General features: G+C 41.8%; 1 protein-coding gene across 1 annotated transcript in view; it reads right to left on the reverse strand.

Moving 5' to 3' along the window:
* Positions 1-5,749: 5,749 nt before the first annotated feature.
* TERT (telomerase reverse transcriptase) overlaps positions 5,750-13,893 on the reverse strand; it is a gene marked incomplete at its 5' end in the record, with an annotated part of 32,614 nt that continues 24,470 nt past the window's right edge. Inside the window, 6 exons of the mRNA XM_010154040.1 lie at positions 5,750-5,853; positions 10,205-10,342; positions 10,689-10,813; positions 12,103-12,164; positions 12,492-12,618; positions 13,723-13,893. The exon at positions 13,723-13,893 is cut by the window's right edge and continues 27 nt beyond it. Of these exons, the coding sequence (XP_010152342.1) occupies positions 5,750-5,853; positions 10,205-10,342; positions 10,689-10,813; positions 12,103-12,164; positions 12,492-12,618; positions 13,723-13,893 (727 nt within the window). The remainder of the gene's footprint in view (positions 5,854-10,204; positions 10,343-10,688; positions 10,814-12,102; positions 12,165-12,491; positions 12,619-13,722) is intronic.

Consider the following 13,893-nt stretch of genomic DNA (forward strand, 5'->3'; position numbering starts at 1 on the left):
AAATCCTACATACCAACCAGTATGTAGTACCAGCCTCACGGCTTTAACCCTTTTCACTCACCACCAACTTCAGGTCTCTCTCCAGCCAGACTTTAAACTTGGAAAGTCTTCCTTCACTTCTCTTCTAAACAGTCTGTTCCCACGGATCAGCAACACAAAAATTGAATCACAAGCACCTACAGTCTCATTCACTGACTCCCCTCTGAGAAATGTAGAATGGAAGCTCTTGAAGAGCAAGGAATCCTCTTGTGCACTACACTATTTTGTGTAAATCCCTACATACATTTAAATAGCAGTTATTCTATGATTATTTCACATTCTCAAGCATTGCAAAGAGCAAAAATAAAGCATAAGTAGTTAAAAGAATGTACATTAAGTAAATCTGAGTAATTAATTTTGCGTAAATCTTTCTTCAGCAGAATCCAGAATTTATTGCAGTGGAAAATACTGTGAAAACATTTCTTCCCCTTAATTTTTCATCCTGAACACAGTAACTCAATACTGTAAAAAGCGCAGCGAGGAAGCCTCTCAGTGAGTTGCAACCTTACATAAAAATAAAATTAACCTTCATTTAAAAACAGGCTTTCCTGTACTTTCCTGCAGATCCTGGCCACTCTGCAGTGATGGGAGATGGAAGCAATTTCAGTATTGAGCCTAGTGATAGGCTACACATTAGTAGGGCTTCATTAAGGGTAACAGGGATTTGCCCACACAGTGAAGATGAATGAGATCAACTCAAATTCTACAGAGAAAAGGCAGGTACCTGACTCCCCGAAAGGCAACACAAGGGGAACAGCAAGCGTGGGCAGGGTGGGGAGGAGAGGATTCTTTTTATCTTGCTGCTTAAGGAGAGAGCAAGGTAAACAGAGAGAGGTTTGGGGTTTTTTTTTTTTTCAGATTTAGTATCCCCTCACACAGCTTCTCCAACCTCCTGTCCTGCAACTAGCCTGGGCAGTAAGACTCTCCTGGAGTAACGGTGGTACTGCAGCATCCAGTCTGCCGCACCAGCTGCTCCAGAGGATCAAAGGCACCAGACCTCTGCCTGCTGGAAGACAACACACAGGAAAACTGTGTGCACAGCTGTTGCCAGGCCAGAGCCTCTGGCCCTTCTACTGCATGGGATGAGTAGTATCGCCTGCAAAAGAGTCAAGTGCCTGGGCTCCGCAGGTTTTTCTTTCCAAGAGCCATGGACTTGGCCAATGGTCTGGGTGATGATGGCCAGCATCTCCCCACGGTAGCCTGCCAGCAGCCCGAGCCCTTCAAGTCAATAGAGGGGCAGGTACCCCACAAGGCAACACAGCTGCTGTTAGCAGAAACCTCACACGTCACAAGGTCCAAGCAAACTTCTTGTTCTGCAGCTGCGCGCTGGAAAGGCCATTGGCAATGACACAGAAGACACATATATTAAAATCATATATGCAGAGTACATGCAGTAGGTTTAAGTATTTGGTCAAAGATCTGTTCTTAAAGCAAAACACATCCAACTATTACAGACACAAGCTGAGAAAAGAATTAAAGAAGATAAATGAGACTTTAGAGTCTATAAATCCATCTCAAGTGACTGCCATGGCACACTCAGATTTAGTGACTTTTGAGCTGCCCATTCCCATACAGCAGAAGGGAGCCTTCGTGGGCCACTGGACACCCAGTTCAGTCTGGGATGAGACCCGGTGAAGACAATTTTCAGCTCCATTAACTACAACTCGAGGCAGGGAAACACACTTGCTGAAGTTACTGTTTAGCCCAAGTAGGCACAGTAGAAAAGGTGTTGAGCAATTCTTGCAGGAACACTGCTTTTCTGTTCTCAGTGCACTTCTGATGTGACCTCTGCTAGAATTCCTGTGCCAGAACTGTAGCCTTATTCCAGTAAAATTAGTGCTACGATCCTTCCCTTCGAATTCATATGAATCACAGCATCTTACAGGTTCTTTTCCCTCCTGAACAGCGTGACTGTGTTACTTGAGTAAGCATGTGCATGCAAACATAAAACTGAATCTGTGTCAGTCTCACATGCTAAGCACTTTCAACCTCTGCTCACTCTCCTCCCAACCTTTTATCGGCATATCCCATCAGACCTTCTTTGCTGTAGTACCCTACTACGACCTCATACAGTCCAGACAAGACTTTTCTAGAATTGCCTAGGCTATTAAGGATAGCCTGGATTCTTTGGGAGCACAACTGTAAAAGTGACAGACACGGTGATGTTCAGCCTGAAGCAGGATCCACAGCCTTAAGACAAGGAGCTCAAGCACCTATTAAAGGAAAGTGCCTCAGAAGGAACATTGCAACAGAACTATAAATAAGGAAGCATCCAAGTTATCATAAACCAATAAACAGATAAAAGCTACAGAGGGAAAAATTAGATTCCTTCTGGGACACAGGTGGATCCCTGCATTGCAAAATTTGGTACCTACCTCAAACTGAGATTCACAGTCCATAATGCCCTCCCAAAAGGAAGGGGTGGGGAGAAGGGTGTGGCTGATGGACGCGTGCAGAAGCGAAGATTTCCCGTGGAGGAGCTTCTGGGCAATTCTTCCCTTCCACCCCTGCACAGACACTAAACATCAATTTTCAGCATTACCGCTCCCCTCCCCACATAAACGCTCCAGCATTGACTCGCACAGCGGTTTGCAACACTTGCCACATCGGTGGCACGGTGCACTTACACCCAGTGGTTTAGCTCAGACTCTCTGCTTACCTTCTCCTAAATGCTGAGACAATCTTAACCTTCCCCCCAGCCCTCAAAAATCTTTAGCAATCTTCCCAGCCTTCCAATGACGGTTGGGAAAATCCACATTACGGGGTCAGAACGCTCCTAAACTAACTTTTTTAATATTTTCAGATCCAAGTGACTCAATCCAAAGGTTTCCCGTCAGCTGCTGTATTTAACATACCACCTTGCTACCAATTAAGCAGAAAATATTTTACCACTGTAATATAACACACTTTCTTTTAGAACAGTTCCTTACAAAATGTAGCTTCATGGAATATTTCTACCTTACTTAAAGACATCTCATTTTAGAGCGTTAAATCAATGCCACTGCTGTGGTTAATCTATTCCTTGCACACATGCTCACAGTGTTTCTTCTAACTGTACTAAGCTGCAGCAGCTAGAAAGTACAAGTTCTTAGGACAGACTGCCAGCTGTCCCTTGAATTTCCCAATTTTCCATTTGCTAAAACACCTAGCGGCTTTCGCGTTACTTTCACTTGCCTTCTTAGGGAAAATATTTTAAAATTAAATAGTCTTCTCTTGTGATTTCTGCATTCTCCTCTGTTGACACACAGCCTTCAGACACAGCAATTACAGTTTAAAGGTGACAACTCAACAAGCAGCTGTGGGGAGAGGCAAACATCAGCTCAGAGAGCTGCAAGCACAACACCATGCATTCTTACAACGTTACACCTTCAACTCAGACCACATTGGCAGCCTCTATTATCACAGTATCCACTGTGTTATTGAGCGAAAACGTGCTAATCCAAGCCATCCATGAAGTTTACATTCCCTCTGTTCTCCGTGCCACATCAGCCTGTGGAAACCACATAAAGAATCAATGATGCTGGAAACAGGAGCTGTTGTTCTGAGCCTTAAGGTGGGAACAGCCCCATCCCTTTCAGGATGAGACCATGTTGAATGACATTAAAAACCTCAGTCTTGAGCACTAAAACATTATAACATTAAAGTTTATAAAATAAAACATGTTTTGGCTCACATAGAAAAAAATAATGTTTTAAGTTCGAAGGCTTGGAAGCAAATCTATCCATAACTATCTTGTCCTTGGATGAGAGCAGAGAGGTTTTCTTCTGGTCCTCCAAAGCCCACCTACCTGCAATGCTTTCTGAAACGCTGCCAAACTCGGCACAGTTCTTCCTCCAGTTTTCTACCCCAGTTATCCAGGGCATTTTTTTGCTGCCCCCGGAATTTTGCCTTGGGACAGTTGTTCAGTGCAGAAAGGCTCTCAGCTCTTCCCAGGAGCCCATCCTCCCCTTATGGATTCATGGTGTAGGGTGCTGGCTTTTGAGACATCCTTTCAGGCTGCCCAACCCCTTGTTCCAGACTATTTTTCAAAAGGGGCATGCTTGCTGGCCCTCAGGAAGTGAGTGGGCTCCTCTGCCTCAAGCCCCTCTGAAGGTTCATGCAGAACACAGTGACCAGGACAAAGTAAACATGCATCCACCCCTGCTGCTGCCCACCAGCGCTGCCCTCTTCACCAGGGCACACGGAATGCACGGGGGCTGCGCAACAGGCAGTACGGAGTCAAAACTGGTATCGCTTGCAACCACTAGAGCAGGAGAGGGGAAGAGAAGCAGGGAGGAAGGAACACACAGCTGAAGAAAGTCTGGGTAAGGGCTGAATGGCCACAGGTAGGAACAGCTCTGGATAAAGAATAGAAAGTCCTCAAGTCTCATCTCTGCTAAGGCCCTTGTTGGAGTATCTCACTGCCTCTTCCTGCCACAGGATCCAATAAAATCAAGCTTTTTGCACCACCAGGCCACTCTTATGTGCCTGTCTCCATGACAGCATTCCCTCACACCAGCATCACTGCAGAACATGGTGGGGCCAGAGGTGGTTAAATGCTTGAGTTTCTGGCTGGAGAGCAACTGGGCTGTTCATCTGCTCTTTGCTCTAGCAGAAGTAATCATTCCATGACTTTTTTTCTGTTGTGGTTTTGGTTTTGTTTTAACAGTGTGACTTCATAGAAAGAAAAAACCCAATAGTATGACTGACTGTGTACGCTTTGACAGTCTGAACATGATGTTAATGGACAGACTGCAATACTGCAGATCGGCTTCTCAGAGCTGTGGTACCAATCCCTGTGTGGTGGTGGGCTGCCAATCCTCTGAAAATGTCTACCGATTAACACTGCCTACACTGTGTTTCACTCCAGCGAGATATCCTCCATCTGCTTTGGGAAAACCTCCCAGCAGCTGTTATTTAGCCTAAGATAAACCTAAATAAAGAATAGAAAATGCAAATAGAAGAGTAGCCTACGCCATATATTACATGAAATGCAAATAGAGTAGCCTACGCCATATATTACATAATCAAGAACTTTTCTTTTGTAGGTATAAATGCACCACCATCGTTCTGTACCTCACTGTATTAAATACGGCACCAAGTATTCAAAATATATAAAATATATACTGAAGATAACCAGCTTTGACACTGAAATTTTGGCATATATTAGTTATGTTCTCCAAAGCATAAAATTTCCGACCTGAGTATCTACTACTACGCCAAGTAGTGCCATGAAGTCCATGCGCCCTTTGGAGGTAACGGTCTTTTGAGACATAACCCAGCTGGGCAGGATGTTGAAGATTACTATAAAATAAAGGTATCAGAGACGAGTACGTGTTATTGCAATTACCACACAATTTATTTTAAAACAGTCTGCACCACAGAGAAGCAAAGAACAGGTCATCAGAAACACCACACCGAAACAAGAAAGCAGATCTGTTCATGTAGTACATTGTGTAATGATGCCTTCTTCAAGAAGATGTGAATTACTGAAGGAAACCAAGTCAATTACTTCAAATGGCCCATAAATTTAAAGGCAAACACAAGCAAGAAGGCATTAAAAAGTCTGCTTTTTAAGTCCTTGTGTGGTACCTGAGAAAGAAACACGGAAAACTTCTGAGTGAAGTCGCTTTCAGTCCACCCTACCAAAATAAGCTACAGAGAAAAGTAATCTAAAGACAGAGCATTTATTTGTCAAACCTGGAAAAATTATTAAGTAAACCTCAATCAGTTAGTCCAGGATGGTTTTGAAATCTCGGCAAAGAGCTGGTTTTGTCACCGCCTCCAGTAGCGCCATAGTATCCTTTCGGATCTTCCTGAATAGCTGCATCTTACCTACCAAAATATCAGAAACCATTTGTTACTACTGCAAGTAAATAACAATTCTGTTTTAGGGAAAATGCTAATATAGTAACGCAATCACTACTAGCTGAATCCAATGAAAAAGTTGAAACACCTGGAATATGGAGATAAAAAAAGCTATAATAAAATATGCTACTATTCTTCCACCCTTAAATAAAAGATTTTAAAACCATATGTTAAAATATTAACAACCTAAGAAAATTAAGGAGCAAATTCCTGCCACTGTGTCCTTGTAACACTTCTTTGTTTGGATTTAAGAGTTTTAGTTTTGGTGTGGTTTTCTTGGGTTTTTTTGTTTGTTTGTTTGTTGGGTGTTTTTTTTTTTTTTTAAGTATAAGACCACTTATTCAATAACTACATCCACCAGCCAAGGCCCCCTGTCAAACCATAGTTACTTTGAAAGACCTGATTCTCAACAATGCTAAGCACAAGGGACAAGTCAGTGTCTGATTGCTAAAGTTTACCTACAGTAGGAAGATGTTCCCTAATGGTTTCTTTTCCACTCTGCTTTAAGATAAGACAACAAAGTAGCCTATGCTTGGTACTGACATACAAATACATTAAAAAAAAAACCTCATGGAAAATGCGTCTTTCCCTGTAATATTGACAACAGCAATTCTCCCCACTGTGTCTCCTCGTAAGAGAAGAAAGGCTAACTGGAAAGCCACCCTTAAGGTGGAAAATTTTGGAGATTAGATGAGGCTCTTAAACCAGGAATGAAATGTTTATAAGAGGCCATAAGTTTTTAGAACACAGAAGGTCATTGAGTCTACTGTCGACCAAACTACAGCCAATAAAAAGGACTTTTTAAACATCAGGAAGAACATGTAAAATCCTAGCAACAGTTTAAGTCCGTTACCTAAACAGAGTTGGCAACATTGTCAATGGTGCAGAAAGGCAGAAGTGCTCAATAAACATTTGTTCTGTATTTGGAAAGGAGACAGATGATGTATTTATAACTTATCATGATAAGGAAAGACTCCTGCTCCTTTCCCCACTGGTAGTAACAGGAGAGATGTTAAACAGTAACTATGTATTAAATACTTAACTCTGAAGAATGACGACAACTCGTACTGAGCAGCCCCCGATGTTGATATTTAATAGGTTTTGGAATAGGGGCAAGAACCTTCTCCCCAAAACCTACGAGCTTGGTATCGATTCCCATGGACAGTAACAGAAGGCACGTACACAGGAAAAAAAATTCAGTGTATATCAATTCTTGTCAACAACATGATCTTAGAGGGATAATAGGTTTTACATAGCTGATACAAACTCCAAGAAGTGTAGTTGTTAAGCCAACACAGGTGCCATTACCAGCCTTGGTTATTGCTGTGCTGTACGGAGATACTGAGCCAACTTTACAGAACGCGCTTGGGAATCCGCGACTTCCCTGCCAGGGCGACTCTGACATCCACATGTGCTACCCGATTTCCACAACTAAGACGGAACTTAAAACCCAGTATATAAAACTAGCTCCAGTATAATGCTCAGCTCTGCAGTAACCTTCACTACAGCCTGTTGTTCTGATTACAGTAACACTACCCAGGAAAAAACCTGATGCAGGCCAAACTCTAAATTGTAAGAGTGAACAGAAAATTATCCTTCAGTGTCTCTTTAAATGAATTTCAGTGGGTTCCTGCAGGATCAGGACTTAGTATCTTACTAAATTTGCAAGAAAACAGTAATACAAACACTACGTGCTGGTTTCAGTTTCAGGTGACTGAAAAATAGCCTTTATCTATGATCAGGGATCTTGGAGACATGGGGACAGCGGTGCACGTTCGCACCAGGACTTGTAACAACAGATCACAAGACGTCCCTGTACAGCTTCACAGCACCAGCACCCTGATGCCTGGCCTTCCCTCCTGCGCATCTGGTGCCTTCTCAATTCCTTTTCAAAACCAGTTTGAAATTATTTCTAAAACCTCAACCAACTCTTAAAGGAAGGAGGTAGGCAGGTGGGAAGCAAATATACATGCAGTCACAGCACCTTGCCGAATTAGCCACCGATGAGTAAGTACTCGAGTTGCATGACAAGCGACCCCAAGAAACTACCCTCCCGGCAAACCAGCTAGTACATGCTCTGGGGGCTTTTCATAGAAAAAGCAACTACAGAAGCGCTCCACCACACACTGCATCAACCCTTGCAGCAGAGGTGGAGCAGGGCTAGTGGGAGTACAGGTAAGATTTCAGGGGGCTGTCAGCAAATAGAGATCTCCCAGAGATGGCCTTTGAGTTACTTGAGCCCCAGTGATCTGTTGACTGACCACAGCAAAAGGCTCCATCTTAAAGGTTTCCCAGTAAAAACATCACAGCCTGCTAATTGTTTAAGTAGCCATTAAGTAAAAAATCTCTGAACCCTTGATCTTTCAGTGTACTTGAAGACTCTGATATTTCCAAAAGAAACTGGCCTATGTAGATAAAAAACTGAGAGTTGTCTTGACATTATGGATGTGAAGAGGTTTTTGGCTCAGAGAAGGTCAAGATTTATGAATGAAAGCTGGAAATTACTGTTTTAAAGAGAACATGACCACTAATTTTCTACTTGCCTTTGGACCTTTCCTGCTCCACCCCACAATACTCAGCAAGTACAACATTAATAATTCTCCCCAGCAATTTAGGAAGTAAGGTTATTCCGTTTCTGCAAGGGCAATTCCCTCTGCCAGAGGAGCCAGCTGATAGTCAGCTCTCCTTTCTTGGGTTAGGAACTGCATATACAGACCTAGGCCTGGATCACACAAGTTTTGGGGCAGTACTGCGGTCAGGCAAGGGGCTGTGCGGGTACAGCAAAAGGAACATAATGACAATCGGGGGGAGGGGAGGAAATCATTATTCAAACTAGGAAGGATTCCATCTCTACCTGCCAGCCCATTCTTCCTGGTACCTGTGGCAGTGTGGTTTTGCGGATAGCACAGCCCACTTTTAGGGCAGATGGGCACACCCACAGAAGATGCAGAAGATAAGATTCTGTTGAACAATAAAGCTGCCTGGGGCTGCCCCTCCACCCTAAATGCACTGTCAAATTTAACAGCAAAGAAATGTACAGAGAAGGATGGGGGAGCTCTGGCTTGGATTGTGGTCCAGCAGTCAAAGATCCTAAGAGCAAAACCTTCAGCCTTAGGGATGAAAACTTGAGCGTGTTCCATAGGGATGTTAGAGAAGAGACACAGCTCCCAGAGAAGCAATTATCCTGCAGCGAGCAGACATGGTGCCTCTGGTTTTGGTGCCAGGAACTCAGAGAGAAGGAGCTTCTCTGGGAGAGACTGCTGGAGTTCTGCTCCATAGAGGAAGCCCGCTGCTGTCAGGAATGCACCCGGTGCAATGCTGACCATCAGTTTGTTTCCTGTAAACATTCAAGTGTCTTCCTCATTACAGTCACACTGCACCACTAAAATCAGGCTGCGTGCATTCAGGCATTGCTGCAAGCCTTTGATTTGGGAAGGAAATGCTTACTTCCAAAATCAGGACTGCTCTCTTTTAGGGCCACTGGGCCTCAGCACAGGTAACAAGGGAAGCTTACGATACGTTTAAAATCAAAGGGGGGTTATTCTGGAACCAGACTGAAGAACTCCTCAGCATTTTATAATAAAACCACCCACGTAAACATTCATTCAGAGTGTGAATCACAGAGTCTCTGTCGAGAGACTGGCCTTCACTGCAGCTAAATTCAACAACAGTACTGACTGCTTCAGAAAAACCCACTGCTGTTCAATTTTCATGTCTTAGAACTGAAAATACTGTTATTTCTGTGGCCAGCCTGGGGACTGACACAGAACAACTGGCCAAAGAGAGCTCCTCAGAGGCCAGGCACACAGCCAGCTTCTGCCACCCAGCAGAAGAGTCAGACACTCACCAACACCGCTCAACTCCATTATGACACAGCCTAGGCAGCACAGCAAGTGCTTCTGTTTCAAAGTGACCCCCCTGACCCCTTTTCTGGTAAGAGGAGGTGCAGGAGGAACTTTATTTGCAGTTAATCTACATTTTTAAGAATAGAAAAGTGAGCATTCATGTTTCATTTACTGAAACCTGCTGATAATGCTTATATGATTAACCCTGTCTCCCTAAGCTTTCTGAACCATACAAACTTACCAAGTGCCAAGTATCAATAGCTGTCCCTTAAGAACAAGGCCCTAAAACACAGTGCTGAAAACCATACCGTTTTAATTTGCTTACTTAGTAAATTTGATTAAAATCAGAAAGCTCATTAATGTACATCTTAGAATGACACTCATGATACGAGAACTTTAAAAAAAATCCATTAGATTCCAAGTTTTATTACAATTAACCATATTTCAAGTGGTAAAAATGAGGGAATACTTACAGATTTTTAGGGGCTTAAGCAGGCATTTGTAAACAATTTTGTGGTTTGACAGTTTGACAGTGAAGGCGTGGTAGCAGAGCCATTCTGCCGCCTCAAAAGGGAACACGCCAGATGCGCCTTTGCTACCTAAAGTAATCCCTAGAGACAGAACAGGAAAATAGTGTCACTGAAAATGATGAGCCTTGAGGAGTACATCTGACCTCTCCTCTCTTTCTAGAAAAATCACTCAAGACCTTTTACTAAAAAACTATGTAGTCAAGTCCTCTGTTGACACAGAGGACTAAAACCCAAAACATTTTACTATTTTAGAGGAAACTGAGTTTAAGAAAAAAAAAAGTGCTTCCTATCATGCACTCCATAGTTTTCATTTTTGATCTTTATTCTCAAGATGACACGATCTGACTGCACATTCAAAACATTTGTCTAAAAAAGACAAATCCCCCAAGCTAAACCACACAAATTTGTAACCATTTACATACTACACCTGCGTTTTTTGTTTTCAGGATAGAATAGCAGCATGATGCAGTCTCAGAGATGATCCTTAGGAAGAAATCAGGGTTGTTTCTAACCTTCTGGTTGAATGGAAGCTGGAGGACACAGGCGTGGAACCTGTTCACAGAAGGACATTACAGGTCATTTGCAATTTCAAGTGAAACTGTGATTACATACCTCAGGCACGGCGCGACTGCACCCAACAGTCTTTAGGTGTATCAGCACTGTTAGCATATCGCACCTCTTTTTAGATATATTTTAAAACTGGTGGCTTGCCTTTTTTTTTTTCTTCAGACTCTGCATTATTGTCCTGCTTACGCTGACTATAGTCAATAATTACAACGCTGATTTTTAATCACCCGGCAATGTATGTACTTGTTTGTTGAATTAACCCAGCATAAGCGTAATCACTTAAAGAATCTCTGAAGTTTTAAAAGATTTAAAACGATAAACAATTACCCACACCGCATCACGGAGCTCTGGCTGAATTAACCTGACATGCTATTGGCATGGTGGACAGTTTTTTAAAGTCCTTTTTCAGAGTGTAACCATAAAAGCAAACAGAAGTAACTAATCATGTCCAACATCAGAGAAAAACCACAAAGTCACTCATAACACAAAGTTTAAGAGCCTGACCTATCAGTGCTGTACTAGACAAGTCCAGCTGGACACAAGAATGATACAGGGTGAATGCAGACCAAGCTGAATTTAAGAATAAAACATCACTTCCTAACAAGTATGAGCCTAGCAAAAGAGCAACACCTGATTTCCCTAAAGAGAGAAGCACCTCTTATACCTTATTTGCATTAAAACAATAAACAGACAATTACTTGATGCTGCCAACCATTCCAAGTTTTCCATGCATAGAGATTAGTATTTTCTCCCAACTTGCTTATCTGTTTTGATTTCTTTTCCCTTTATCCTTGTTTAAAACATTCACTTCCTCTGCTGGTCAAGATATTGCCAGCTGAGGAGCAATTAAGACATTATCAGCAGCTAAGAAACTGCAATTAACTTGGCAGAATGAAACCTCACTCAAGGCAAAGTTATACCGGTCAAAGTTTATATGATTTTAAGAGATACAAAGTTCTAAATATAAACCAGTTAGTTAATGAGTGATAAGGCTTCACCCTCCTGCAGTAAGACAGACTGCTTTTCTTGAGGTCACCTAGCAATACCAAGAGACACTGAAAATTCATTCAGTATCACTTAAACACACACATCAGTGTAATCCTGAATCTAGTAATATTACGTAAGAACAGCACTGAAACCAGAATAACATGATTTACTACCAACATTTCCCACTGCTCATTTACACGGCACGCTTCTTCCTAATTCGTAGCTCCTCCATGTGTTAAGACAGTGTAATTAAATATTCAGAGTTACTGCAGAAGACAGTGACCTACCTGTAAGCCTGAAGTAAAAGTATCTTGTAGATGTTAATGCAAACTGTTCTAAGGCTGTTGATCTAGAACAGACCAGAAACAGAGATATAGGAATATTTTACAGTCACAATAGGATTTGTTCCAGTTCAAGAGCATATGATCATTTAGAGATCTAGAGAAAAAACATTTTATGCTAAACTTCAAGGATTTCTTTTCTGTACCCAAGTTAACCATGATGTAATGGCTCAGTTCTGGAAGGTGCTGAGACCCCGCATCTTAGCAGATGCCAATATTTTCAAGTTAGGTGTATTACCTCTCAAAACCAACTCCTTATGTTAGAAGTCAAAGCAGTTTTAATGCCCTTCATCACTAATCACACTATTTCCAAGCATCCATTTCCATATACCTACCCGTAAATCAAGAAATAAACAATGGCATTTCAGTTTGAGGACTGTAATCAACTTGTATTTCATGTTTTTCCCTGCTGTTCTACTTGAACTGAAGGAAAGACTTGATCTGATGGAAGTATAGGAGTATCTAGAAAATGAAGAAAAAAGTAATTACACAAACTCCATGGGCTAATAGACTCAATTAAATTCTATAAAGTAAACCTCATTTAACTTCTCATGTTACAGAGATAGCTACTGGCTCATTGATTAGCAGGCAAAGAGATGACTATTAACTAAATTCAATTTAGAAAGAGACTAGACATCAACATAAACTATTTGTTTTAGAAACACAGCTAGTGAATAAATCAATGTGGCTGTTGATTTTAGTCCTGTTGTTACAGAAAATCATGTCAGATAAGTTTCCTTTCCTAAACAGACCAAGCTTTTCTGTTCTGGAAGATTACTGACGAACTTCACCACTCTGTGATGGTAAACCTCTTCCTAATTTCCCATTAATTTAAACATATGCATAGGCTGCTTACACTAAATATGGACAAAACCACAGCAATATAATCCTTCAATATAAACATTTTTCTTGTTAATCTTTATCAAATGTCTAATGCCATCTCTAGTAGTGCATGTAAAGGGTCTACAGAGCTTTCCAGTAGGATACATTGTCCCATCCCCAGTCCTATGCCACTTCAGTCTGCTTTCTGTATGTAGCCAAGGTTGCTAGTTTAAAGAGGGGTTACTTCTCCCCTACACTATCACCTGAAGTGTACCAGAGGGAAAACCTCTGATGTCGAAAGGACTACTAAATCCCTCTAGTCTATACAAAATTAATCCCAATCTGTAGTTCACATAATACTTCTGCACAAAAAGTAGCTACATTTATTGTTCTGAGATTGTTACGTGATACCAGGTACGATACAGTGCATAATGGTGAAAGAAGCTGAACTGAGGCGATGGAACAAACTTTCTCAGAACCATGTAGCCACCATACAGTGTATGGTTTCTGGTCACTAGTCACCTGTGCCACATGTAATGGTGTCGATGGTATGTACATCCCACCAGGATGGAATGAATAGCAGGCTGCGCAGCAGAATAAAACATTCACGTTACTGTATAAGGAACAGAACTGTAAAATCTATTTAGCAGTTAATTCAACTACACCACTTACAAGACACCCTTGTGCTTCTCACACAGTCTACAATAGACTGTCAAGCTGACACTGGAGTATACAATTATTTACCTGGAGTAATCGCAGTAAACCTCAAGTGTCTGTGTATCTATTAATAAGCCACACCATGGCATCAAAGGGCAATCTGGCAGCTGTTTAAATTTGGAACATTCTGGGATATCATCAACAAGAAAGTTCACAACTGTCTTATTGGGGTTTATCAAAAAGCCATACTCAGGAATG

Source organism: Eurypyga helias, unplaced genomic scaffold (genome assembly GCF_000690775.1).
Source record: "Eurypyga helias isolate BGI_N326 unplaced genomic scaffold, ASM69077v1 scaffold16656, whole genome shotgun sequence".
Classification (NCBI taxonomy): Eukaryota; Metazoa; Chordata; class Aves; order Eurypygiformes; family Eurypygidae; genus Eurypyga; species Eurypyga helias.